At 41.3% G+C, this 13,381-nt stretch overlaps 1 protein-coding gene across 2 annotated transcripts in view; it reads left to right on the forward strand.

Annotated features, from left to right (window-relative positions):
* Positions 1-13,381, forward strand: part of GNAL (G protein subunit alpha L) — a gene marked incomplete at its 5' end in the record, with an annotated part of 206,307 nt that overhangs the window by 138,845 nt on the left and 54,081 nt on the right. For both annotated transcript variants that reach the window (XM_084260166.1, XM_084260167.1), the window contains one exon: positions 5,276-5,373. In XM_084260166.1, the coding sequence (XP_084116292.1) occupies positions 5,276-5,373 (98 nt within the window). The remainder of the gene's footprint in view (positions 1-5,275; positions 5,374-13,381) is intronic.

Consider the following 13,381-nt stretch of genomic DNA (forward strand, 5'->3'; position numbering starts at 1 on the left):
CAGTTGTCACTGTCATTCCACAAAACTTTTCCGTAGCTGAGTGGATGTGAGCCTGGAACTGCCTATATACTGTACTGTATACAAGGGGGGTGCACCCCACATGGTAGGCAGGCACAACACATACCTTCCTTCCCATATGAATTCCATGGATCACCTGGCGCTGCAGTCATTGTTGGGAGTTTGGGGAGTATCGGATGTGGGAATTTTAACACATTGTGTGATTTAGTTTTTGTTTGGTAAAGTACATGAGAAAAGAAGTAGTAGCTGAAATTCAGCATAGAAGTGATGACTTCATTTCACACCCACAGTGGCAGAACTCTGAAAGTGTGTAATGTTTGCCACTCCTTTAAACGGTTGTCAGGCTAATCAGACAGGTTGACTCTGTGGTTGAGATGAGAAATTGCCTTACAGTCCTGAAGCTTAGGGGAATAAGAGCATGCATTTTGGCTTGAGCAAAATTGATCTTACTTCAGGTTGATCTAATATGTTAGCAGAAGAAATATGCAAAATTGAAAATGCAGTGGAGTCTTCCACATCCCAGTTTCTGGGAGACTGAAAGGTGACATCGGGATAGCTATTAAATGTATGCTCCAACTGGAAAGAGGCAGAAAGGAATCTTAATAGAATAAAATTTGTATTCCTGACCTAGCTTGAACTTTTGTGGTTTGTAAAGCAATTAGATGAAAAGTTCTGTTTCCAAAATACATAAAGATTTGTTCGTGAAGATATGTCACTCTTTAATCATCACTGATATTTATTCCCAATTTAGGCAGCTGAAAAGTGAAACAAGTCCATTTTTTAGCTACTTGAAGATTTTTGTAGGAGTTATAAGGGGGAGGAGGTTTCTAAGGTAACCTACCAATAAATAAGCTTATTTCCAAAATAAGGAAAATTAAATTTCAAGAACATGCTGTAACTTCTGGTAGGACAAAGTTGAAAAACAGTGCTTTGAGACTTAGCTGCAGTGCATCTGCATTTGTTATCTGTATTGGCTTCTTGGAATGTTTTGTATAGGAATATATTCCCTCTTCTTTTTAACCTAAAAATGTTACCGGGGGATAGGTGAGGAAAAATACTTCTACAAGACCTTTTTATAATGTAGTAAAAATACAACATGTTTACATCTGTGATAGCTCAGGGTCTTTTTATATTTATGTACATCTTAACTTATTCTGAAAAAAAAAATCATAACCTGCTTATATCACTCTTTTGATTTTTAGATGATGTGTGAATATTTATGTATAGGAAAAATTATCTGCTAGTGAAAAAGAAAGCCAAGAATGTAGGGATGAGTCTTTTGGATCATCTCAGGAAGAGTGAAGAATTTCTGGATAATTTTGTATTAGTCAATATTTGAGAAGTTGTGTGTCACATCTTCACTTTGATCACATCAAAATTTTTGTACTTCATGGTCTAATGAAGGCTGTAAATTTTTAGGTATTGGTGTAAATTAATGTGTGTAGAGTAACAGGTACCTGTAAGTCATGAGACCTGAGGTGACATCATTTACTTTTCTAATACTCTAATTAAAATACCACTTAAAAATATAGCAATGGTTTTGTTTAGTATATGTATTAATAGGTGCAAATATTTGTATGCCTAAGGATGAGGTTGGATAAAAACAGCTCCATTTTATGTAGGTGTTTTTTAGCTTTCCATAGTACATTGTTCCTGGTTCTATTTAGCATACTAAATATTTTGAGTAGATGATGGTGATTTTGATCCAGTAGAGGTCAGCTGCTTGTGCTCGCAAACCAAGTGCATCAGATGCCTCTAGTGATTTTCCATGTCCCGATGGTTCTTAAAGAACCTGGCTCATGACTTGTAAGAACTTCTGAATAGCCACATTCCAGAAGTCTGACCCTTAAGAAAGTCTTTGTTTGTCAATCTCAGAACATAAGCAGCTCCAGTCACAATTTACTCTCCTTGGAACCGTCTTTGTCTTGTACTGATCTTAGGTAGTTTTTTATTAAGTCCCTCGTGCCCCAGAAACATTAACTGAAAAGTTTTAGACCATCTTCCTCTATCAACTGGAGCAAATTTACATTCTCTGTCCTTTGAAGTGCCTTGACTCCTCCCCACAGTGGGCATTGGCAAGTGCGGCTGCCACCCCAAGAGCAGGTGCAACAGGGTGGGCCTAGTCCAAAGCCCACACTTCCATTAGCTCACCAGTGCCTGCTTGCCAACAAGGTGGCTGTGATGTGACCATGGAGTAAGGAAGAGGTGACAAGCATTGGGGGCTATAGGAATGAATCATGGGCTTTGGAGTCAGGGAGCAGTTGCTGGAAGCCAATTGGGCAAAGGGGGTTTGGGTGCAGAAGCTGAAACTTGCATGGTGACTGCTATCTGGATGTTGTCCTGCAAGGAAGAGTAGGGTGAGATCCAGACATTTTTGGCATGTGTGAGCGGGATCCTCCTCTGTGCTTGGCTGAGTGCAATGGGGTCCTTCAGCAGCCAATAAGAAAAAAACATAGCATGGTCGGTTTGGAAGGGGACCTTAGAGATCATCTAGTGCTAAGCCCCCTGCCATGGGTCGGGACACCCTCCACTAAATAGAGCAGGCGAGAAAGGGGTTAAAAACAAGTGGGAAATGTTGGATCATGGTACTTGGTGTCTTGAAATGAAGCAGGATTTTTCTGGAAGGCTTTAGTCACCTGGGAAAGAAGGATCGGGTAGCTGTGTGGGAGGCAATTTGCAGGCAAGTGTACTCCTCTGCAGTAGATCGGTACATTTTAATGAGGTAAGTATATTTGCTCCGTTTTATAGGATTTGCTTTGGACTAGAAGTCTGGAAGTTGTTTTAAATAGACTGCTTTGAGATATAATGGTCAGGTGGAAATATTTGAAGCATATAATATGGAAACGCTGTATTTACAACATATTTGTAGAGTCTCAGAGGCTGAGCTGAAAAGATTGCCTCTTTTGCAGAAGAGATTTTTAAGAGTAAATAAAGCTTACATGGAGGATGTAGAAAGAGAAGTGAAGTTAGAAACTGCTGTGGCTATACAATTTTTTTATTTACTTCTTTATTTACATCTGCAGCCATCTCTCAATCCATCCCACCCCACAAGAAAGGATGCTTTCATGTTGACATCCTTCTCATCTTCCCATCCCCTTCCCATAGGCTGCATGAGGCTTAATGGGGCCATTTTTTAGGTGTGAGTTCCCCTCAGAGATGGCTCTCTGGGCAGGTGGGAATTCCTGCCTGCTGATGGGGGGATGGAGGGAGGGCACACCAGTGGGCGAGTATGGAGGGCTGAAGCTGTACACTGCTGTACATGTACCAATTAAAGAGGGGGGGGAGAGTTGGGTCCTTTTGTCTCAGGACTCCGATGCTTATTCAGAGCTGACTCTTTCCATGGAATATTTGTCATTTGGACTTTTTCAGTTCTTTCCTTTTCTTGTAGCTGTGCTCTGTTATATGTGCCCGCTTTCTCCTTCTACTTATTTAGTTTGATATCTTATCCTTTCTGGAGCTTGTTTTTGCTTTCCTTCTGCTGTTAGGAACAGAGAGTTTATAATAGCTGTAGCATAACTTCAAAAGGTGGATCTGCAGTGTTTTAAACAATCATTACATAAGTCGTTAAAATAACAAAGACAAAATAAACACATCCTCAGGACAGTGAATAAATAAATTTCAAGGGCAGTGTAAGCATCTGCCAATCTCTAGTGTTTCTTCCTCTCTTCTTCCAAGACTTTCTGCAAAAGTTTTTCACACCTCCCTTAACATCTCCTTTTCTTTAAAATTTTGAAAGCTCCTTAAAAATGGATTTTCCTCTCTCTCTCACTCTCTCCACATTGTGGACAATATAGTTAAAAGAAAAAAAATATTTCTAGGGTTATTCAGGAATGCCATAGCCATGTCCAAAGCTTAGTTAAAGAATTTTCAGTACTAGTTTGTTCTGAAAATCTTGTGTTTTGCCTCTCTCCACAAACATTGCCAGCAGGTCACCGGCACTTGCTGAGGAGTGGAGTGTCACCTTCTGGGGCATTTCACAGGGGTGGCCTTCAAGGTTGGGAAACCCATATGGAGTAGCAGTGAACTTAATCAGCTGCCAAGATCTTTCATTAGAATGAACTTGGTATTCTGAGAGAAGCTTTTAGTCCTGAAAAGGTGTGGAGAGAGACTGGCAAACAATTTCAGAAAGTTTCAGATTTCAGATATTTACACAACATTTTGACAGCGTTATGAAGTGAATAGTGGTGCTGTGGCCAGTTCACACAGAGCCAAATGGAACTGTGGAAAAGCCATTTTTTAGGTTTCACAAATTTACGGCTGACCAAAGGACTCTGATGATTTAGTAGCCGTGTTGCGGTGTTAAAGAGATTACAAACAACTTCTGAAATGACAGTTTTGTTTCAGGGAGGAAAGACTCAGTCATATAATAAAGGAAATATTTATTTGCCTAAACAGTCTTTGTTTGCTTTTAGAAAGCTTTAGCTTGGAAAACTCAAGTTATGGTTTGATTTACCAGTAATGAGGTACCATAAAAGTGACTCCCAGCTTTAAACCAAACTGGAACATGTGAGGCTGTACAGCAGGGGCTGGAGGAGCCACAGGCAGGGGCGGACCTACTGCTCTGCATCTGTGCATCTTATACAGCAGAGCTATGGCTTCACCATCACCAAGGACAGCTTTGATTCCTCTTTCAAATAATTCTGAAATAAGCTTGCCAGCACATATTTCTGGATTGGGATGCTTGGGGTAGTGGCTAGAAAAAAGCACGTTGTGCCAGGCGGCTGCTTGGAGGAAGCACTATTGAGTAAAGGCTCTGAAAGTCTTGCAATCAAATTACTATGTTGCATGCGAAAATACCAAGTAGCATAAAGTTGTGTTTTTCAGGAAAAATTACACAATCTTTTTAAAGTTACAGACAGGCTCTTTCTCTGGGAAGCAAATGTTTATTAGCTGAGCATATTTTTGCATCGCTTTTATGCCTTTTCCATGACAGAAGCATAAATTCAGTTAAAAATTAAGTTTGCATGCTTCTAGGTAACATTCATCCTTATAGTAAATTTTATGTATGGCCTGGTATGAATTTTAAAAACAGTCTTCATTACATACTATGTTCTGGAAACTGTCAGCAGCCATATGTTCAGTATATTGTACTGCAGTTTTGCTAATAAATGTGTTTTGCTTTTCTCCTTCAAAAGTGTTATCTATCACTCTGCAAAAGTATAAAGAATGAAGGTTGGTGGGAGGAAGCAATGCATGTGGATTGGGACTTGAAAAGATTGAGAAATGTTCTCATATTTGTTGCATTTCCAATTTTCAGGAATTCTTTGAACATGCAAAAAAGCTCTGGGATGATGAAGGCGTAAAGGCATGCTTTGAGAGGTCAAACGAGTATCAACTGATTGACTGTGCACAGTAGTAAGTATTTCTTTTTATGGGATTAATAGCCAAGAATGTAATCATTTATAAGAAGTTTAAAAATATTTTTTTATTAGCAAGATCTGGGAGTTTTGCAGTGCAGCAGTTAACATTTGAATTCTCTGTATAGACCGAGCATGTGTAGCAAAAGTAATTGATATCATAGTTTGCCATTAGTATACAACTGAATATTTAACAGCTAATAAAGGTGAGTATGAAAAAAATGAAAGCTATGTTCCACTTGAAATAGATTTACACAAAATGATTTCGATTGAAACTATGAAGTTTAAAAAATGTAGAGCAAATCTAAGGAAAATGCTTTGGTTTAAATTCTGAGACCAAGACAGCGCTGGAATTGCTCTGTGTTTTCACATTCCATTAAAGCTTCTGAGATTTTTCCCTAACCGCACGCATACCTGCATTGCTAATATATTTTCTGGGGGAAAAAGAATGATAAGCAGTATTGAATTAAAGATAGGAGTAGTACGTTTGGTATCCTCTTCTTCATACACATCGAGTGAAGCGGTATGCGTGTGCCTAACACGGTCATAATCCTTCAGCAGGTTCATTGGACCTATTCCGAAGAGAGATGTGTAGTAGATTGTGAAGGGGCAGCTCATAAATACGTAGTACATCGATGAAGGCAGATTAATCAGGAAATAGTCTGTTACCATGCCAGGGCTCCAAGCTCAGCTGTCCTTGGTAATAACCCAGCTCTGAATTAGACTTTGAGCAAAAATACGCATTTCATGTGAACTGCTATTGCGAAAATGTGTACTCCTGCAGTTGCTATGTGATTTAGGGTTTTCAGAGAACACACTCCAGTGTGTTATGATTTGTTTAATTGGCAGTATGGTCAGCAGCAATGCCACAAGTCTGTTGTAGCACTCAGTGTTTTGTTTTTCTATCCTCTCTGCTCTCGATGCCGAGGCTGAAGCAGAGGAAGCGAGCCATGTTGCTGAAAGACTTGTCACGCTTCTGCCACAGTGGGGAATTTCAGTGCTGCGGGTCATAGTTTCTTTTCCCTTTTTCCAGACTATTTTTGGGAAAGGGAAGGATCCAGAAATGATTCATCAGCACATGGATCAAGGGAAAATTACATATGTGTAGGAAGGTACTGATTTGACCTCAGTGGACTGAATTTACCAAACCTTGGACGTTTGTTCACACTCCAAAGTGGCTGGAAATGAAAGCAGTGGTTGTAGACAAAAGAATAGAAAGTTGACTTAAGTTGTGTTCAGTGGATTTCCCCTCACCCCTAACCACTGCCATGGTACAGATCTGAGCCATACTGGCTGCAAAGTCCAGACATAGTATCTATTAATGCAGTCAAGTATCAAACCGAAAAATGGAATAATGACATATATTTAATATAAATGAATGTAAAACTTACTTTACGGATCACTAAAGATTGATGTGTCTCACAGTCCTGCTTTGAAAAATGGTACTGAAAGGATCAAGCAAAAAAAGAAGACACTGGATTATAAGATTATTGGCACTGTGCATTCCCTTAAAAAAGTGACGCCTGTCTACAGGCTTTGACAAGGAAAAGAACATTAAGCCTCCTGTTATGTCCAAAACCAAAACACAATGGGGAAAAAACTGAAACTAGAATTAAGTCCGCTGTCCTGAAATGTAAAACTAAATCCTACTACCATTTTTTTCCTAGAATCCTAAAGGAATATTCTTGGGGTTTTTTCTATGTATCTTCCCTCTATATCTTCTAACTGCCTTGCTTTTTCTTGATTCTGAGATTTATCTAGTATAGTAGTAAATATAATCCTTGCACATTTCTTCACCTTCAAAACACCTTATGAAATAGCATTTAATGCTTAGATATCCCTTGAGTGTACCTATACTTTACATTACATCATCTACCTGAAAATGGAACAGCTGAGTGGCTTATCCCTGTTTACAAGCCTTCAGTCTTAGAGCAGAGACTTGAAACTCGGGAATAGCCGTGTCGTTGATCTGATCATACAGCCTGTTCCTCACAGGTACTGATGATTTAAAATGGCAAAGTGTAATCTTAACAGAAAGAAGGTACTGAAAATACACCTCTCCATCATTCCTTGAAAATTAAAATGGTACTGATAGAGCCAATGAAAAGGAGGTGGAAAAGTTGCTGTGGTGTTGTTGCATGCGTGGGTTTATATATTGTGCAACAATGGCAGCAGCCTTAGACAGAAGGACATTTCTGTAGTGTATTGGATGGACCTTGGTCAGAGAGCTGGGCTATGTCAGCCTTGTAAATGACAGAACATGTGAGGCAGGTTTGAAGCGAAATTCTGATACACACGTATGTTTCTGATGTGCACTTGGGAAATAGCAACTGTGAGGGTGCTGTCTTTCTGGTTCAGCCTTTCTCTCAGAACCTGTCCATCATCATCTTTAATTGGTAAAGTTAAAAAGGTAGGGAGTGTAATGCTGCTACACATGCTTACTGTGGGATGTTGAAACATCTGCAGCATTTTCATTACACTGGCTTTGGGAGAAAGCATCCCACACCATCAGCTAAATCTAAATCTTCTACTTGATAGTGAAGGAAGAACATTATGAGTAGGTCACCACTAATTTCTCTGCTTAGTAAAAAAACAAAGCAAAATTAAAAAAACCCCTCCATGTTAAAAATATCGTTGGGCTACAAGTTGGGTGGCTGACTTACAATGCTGAAAAGCATTATTAGCAAATTATAAAGTCAGCAGCCCAATGTACTGACTGCTAGTTACAAATACAGTGTGTTTTGGAATAGTTTAATTTGGCTACGGTACAGAGCTTCTGTATTTTTAAAACTTAACCTAATTTTCTTTATTACTGTGGGAGAAATATTTGGCTGGAAGCAGAGGTAGTAGAAAGACTCAAAGGCAAATGTTTTGTTTACATTAGGCCTGAAAGTTGCTTTTCCTTGATCTTTATTGACCTTTTAAATTACAAGGGTACTGTTCCTTCATGGAAATGAGGATGAGGGCTTTCTTGTGAGATCATTTTAATATTGATGCAAGGCTCTCCATGCGTCTGCACTTCTATGTGTCGTGTTGGTACATCATGTGATAATTGTAAGAAATACGAATCTGTGACCAAGCTGGAGGTTAGACCTTGTGGTCTGGCAGTGGTAAATGTATCGTAAGCAAAGGTCTGAATTGCTCTTTATCACTAACTGCAAAGACCATTTATGTAAATCTTGGAAGGGGAAGTATTGCAGGACCATCAACGGAATTTTTTTCCTTAATGACCTTCATATACTTATTTGAGATTAAGATCATCAAATTGGCAGGTTATTGTTTTCCCTGTCTTCTGATTTAACATTTCAAGTCAAATTTGAACTTTAAAAAAAAAGCCCTCCCCACAACTATACTTAATTTGAAAAGCTCATTTGATTTAGTTGTGTTCCCATTTGACTTATTTCAATTTCAGCACGTTAGTTTTGGTTATGATGATAAATCTTACACCTCAGTGTCGCTAATTTTAGCTTACTTTCAACTACTGTATGTCCATTTTCACATACTTTATGTTCAGCAAATCCTAGGTCTATAAGGGACTTTAAGATTGTGATTGTTGTCTTAGGATTGAACTGTCTAGTACATAAATAATAGACCAAAAGATGTTCATTAAAAATGTCTTGTAATTCTAGCACAGTTAGCTGAAAACTAACTAGTGTCCTATAAGATAAATGCAGCTCCGTTTTTTAGTATTTCAGTTTCTTCATACTAGTTATTGAATGCCCAAATTTTATTGTGTCCATGGAAGGGAACTGCAAAGCAAACTTCCATGCATGTAAAACAGATCAAAAGAAATAAAGGTCTAGTTATGATGGCATTAATTTTAAAAAGACCTAGAAAAACAGCTGCTGAGTTGATCATGTGTCTTTATGAACTTCATACATTCAAGTAATTAATTAATTTGTTTGGCAATAAAGTAGAATAAAACTTCTTGTTAAATAATAGCATAACCAAGAGGTGGAGTTACAGGTTGGAACCACCTGTTTGATTTTATATATATAAGTGGGTTGACTTCACCCAAGTGCTGGTGAAATGGTTTCTGTATCATAAGCCTCATCATTGCAAACTATACCATGTACTCATTGGTGGCTGCTCTAGCAATCCTGGAGTAGCCACTGAAGTTATTTTTTGCTTGATAATCTAACACATGGGCCCACAAACAGCAGCAAAGACCTTTGAAGAACAACAGTCATCACTGTGAAATATCAGGTACCCCCAATCTGATGAAGTCCTTCTGTTGTTTTGATAAAGTAAGAGTTATCTTAAGTTATGGTCAAGGGCACCATCCTGCCTGACCCTCGAGGCAGAATGGAGGGCACTCATCTGTGAGCACAGGCTGCAGCTCCAGCTGGGTGTCTGTGCCATCTGCCCCAGCAGTGTGTGATGCCTTCATCCAAAAGGAGCTGCTGAAGGGAGAGGCTGCAGTGCAGACTTCAGTTGGAAGGAAGTGCCCAGATCTGTATCCCAGGGCAGGGACAGACAGCAGACCTGCCTGAACAAGGTGTACCCAGGTGGGAGACCTCCTTGACACACTCTCTAGAGAAGTGTGCTGCTTACCAGGGGCTGAGTTCAGTGGTGTCACTGAGAGACTGCCAAGCCTTGTACAGACCACTGACTTACTCACTGCTGTTGTTCCACATCAGTTGGACTCGAGGATCTTAAAAGTCTTTTCCAACCTAGTGATTCTGTGGCACCAGTGATCAAGCCAGGAGCTGTCTGAGGACTATCAAGAAGGATTACAGAGCTCTGGGAGCAGCAGTAAGGGACTCTAGAGCACTGGCAGTTTTTCCATCCCCGGTTAAAGGAAGGGGTTTGAAAGGGACAGTCAAATCTGGCAAACCAATAAATGACAGGATTGGTGCCACAGCCAGGGGTTTCAGCCACTTAGACCATGGAACTGACTTTGAGAAACCTGGTCTACTGGGGGCTGATAGGGTTGATCTGTCAGATCCCAAAACTCCCAAAAAGCATCTCCAGTCATGGGCTTGCCAAGCTGTGAAGAGGGCTTTAAACTAGTTTCCAGGGGAGGGGAGCCTCAGTCCGTCCCACTAATACCAGGAGTGCTGGAATGAAGGATACAGGCTCCTTAGGAAGGACAGGCATAAGGGACAAGGAGAGAGTGTCACCCTTTATGTCAGCAACCAGCTGGAGTGCATGGACCTCCACTGAGGATGGATGAGGAGCCAGCTGAGATCTTATATGTAAGGATTAAAGGGAGAGCATGGACACTGTAGCAGTGGTCTGCTACATGCCACCCAAACAGGAAGACCAAGCAGATGAGGTGAGGAGCACCTTCACATTCACAAGCCTGGGTCCTTGTGGAGGACTTCAGCCACCCCAATATCTATTGGAGGGACAACACAGCAGGGTGTAAGCAATCCAAGAGGTTCCTAGAATGCACTGATGACACCTCCCTTCTCCAAGCAAAAGAGGATCCAATGAGGAGAGGGGCATTGCCAGACTTTGTTCTCACCAACAAGGAGGGGCTGGTGGATAATGTGAGGTTCAAGGGCAGCCTTGGCTATGGTGCCCATGGAATGGTGGAATGCAAGATTGTTAGAGCACTGAGGAGGGCACATGCCATGGAGTTCAGGAGAGACTTTGGCCTCTTCAGGGATCTAACTGCTTGGTAGAGTACCATGGGACAAAGCCCTGAAGGGCAGAGGGGCCCAAGACAGGTGTTTAATATTCAGGGATCACAACCTCCAAGCTCAGAAGCTATGCATCCCAACAAAGAGGAAGTCAGGCAAAAATACCAGGAAGCCTGCCAGGAATACAGAGAAACCGTCTTGAGGAGCTAGGGATCAGGTTAGGAAAGCTAAATCCCTGATACAATTAAATCTTGCCAGGGATATCAAGGGCAACAAGAAAAGCTTCTACAGGTATGTCAGTTATAAAAGGAAGACTAGAGAAAATGTGAGACACTCCAGGATGAAATGGGAGACTTGGTTAGCCAAGATATAGAGAAGGCTGAGGTACTCAACAGAATTTTTTACCTCAATATTCACCAGCAAGTAATCTAGCCACACTGCCCAAGTCACAGAAGGGACAAGGGCAGGGACTGGGAGAATTAAGAAGTCTCCACTGTAGAAGATTATGTTCAAGATCACCTAAGGAAGCTGAAGGTGCACAAGTACACAGGACCTGATTAGATGCATCTGCAGGTCCTGAAGGAACTGGCAGATCATGTGGCTAAGTCACTCTCCCTCATATTTGAATAGTTGTGGCAATCAGGTACAAAGTTCCCACTGACTGGAAAATGGGGAAAAATACCTACTGTTTTTTAAAAGGGAAAAAAGCAAGACCTGGGAACTACAGACTGGTCAGTCTCATGCCCAGGAAGATCATGGAGCAGATTCTCCTGGAAACTAAGCTCAGGCACATGTAAAATAAGGAGGTGATTGGTGACAACCAACATGGCTTCATTAAGGGCAAATCGTGCCTGGCAGATTTGATGGCCTTCTACAATGGGGCTACAGCATTGGCAGATATGAGAAGTGTGACAGACATCGTCGACCTGGACTTGTGCAAAGGACATGACACTGTCCCACACAATGTCCTTGTCTCCAAATTGGAGAGATATTAGTTTGATGGATGGACCACTCAGTAGATAAGGAATTGGCTGGATAGTCGCACTCAAACAGTTGTGGTTCAGTGTCCAGGTGGAGGTCAGTGACAGGTGGCATTCCTCAGAGGATGGTATTGGGACCGTTACTGTTCAATGTCTTTGTTGGTGACAAGGACAGTGGGATGGAGTGCACCCTTAGCAAGTTTGTCATCAGCACTAAGCTGTGAGAAGGGAAGGGATGCTATTGAGAAGGACCTTGGGGGTGTAGACCTGTGCAGACTGCATGAGGAGAAGAGCTTGGTGATGTTGGTGGACAAGAAGCTCAGCATTAGTTTGCAGCCCAGAAAGCCAACCGTGTCCTGGGTTGCATCAAAACCAGTGTGACCAGCAGGTGGAGGGAGGTGATTCTGCCCCCTCTACTCTCAAGAGACTCCACCTGGAGTACTGCCTCCAACTCTGGGGTCCCCTGTACAAAAAAGATATTGAGCTGTTGGGGTGTGTCTAGAAGAGGGCCATGGAGATGAACAGAGGGCTGGAGCATCTCTCTTATGAAGACAGATTGAGAGAGTTGGGCTTGTTCAGCTTGGAGAAGAGAAGGCTCTGGGGAGACATTATTGCAGCCTGCCAATGCGTAAAGGGAGCCTACAGGAAAGCTGGAGAGGGACTGTTTATCGGGGGTGTGGTGATAGGACAAGGAGTAATGGCTTTAAAAGAGGGTAAATTTAGATTAATTCTTAGGAAGAAATTCTTTCCTGTGAAACAGTGAGGCACTGGAACAGGTTGCCCCAAGAAGCTGTGGCTTGCCCCTCCCTGGCAATGTTCAAGGCCAGGCTGGATGGGGCTTGGGCAACCTGGTATGGTGGAGGGCGTCCCTGCCCATGGCAGGGGAGTTGGAACTAGAAGGTCTTTGAGGTCCCTTCCAACCCAAACCATTCTGTGATTTAAGGGAATTCTGTTCTCATCCAGTACTTAAACCCAGTTTGTCCATCAATCTCCTTCCCCTCATAAAATATGCTACTTCTGATGTACTTACGTGTGAAGGCCTAAATTGGTCTCTATACAAACATTTAGGCTAATAAAACTTGATTATGCAAGTTCTCAGGAAAGCAAACACAAGAGATGTGAGCTTGGCCAAAGAAAATTGATTTTATATTAGAGCTAATATACATGGAAAGACACACCTTGAGTTCTTTTTCTTTGCAGTTATTCTGTCTTGGAGAAAGATTTGAAGTTTGTGTTGTCCACAGATTCAACTTCTGATGTGAGAAAGCAGATATTTTTTTTTTTTCCTCAACAGCAACACTTCTTAAAACCAAGCATATTTCTGTCTTCTCTTGTGCTCTCCTAGACATAAGGTTTAGTTTCTAGCATGGACATAGTCGTCCCTAAATTTCCTCTTGAGACTTGAGGTTAGGAAACCTACCCTGACGTTATCTGCTGC

The sequence above is a fragment of the Gallinula chloropus genome, assembly GCF_964237585.1.
Source record: "Gallinula chloropus genome assembly, chromosome: 2".
Classification (NCBI taxonomy): Eukaryota; Metazoa; Chordata; class Aves; order Gruiformes; family Rallidae; genus Gallinula; species Gallinula chloropus.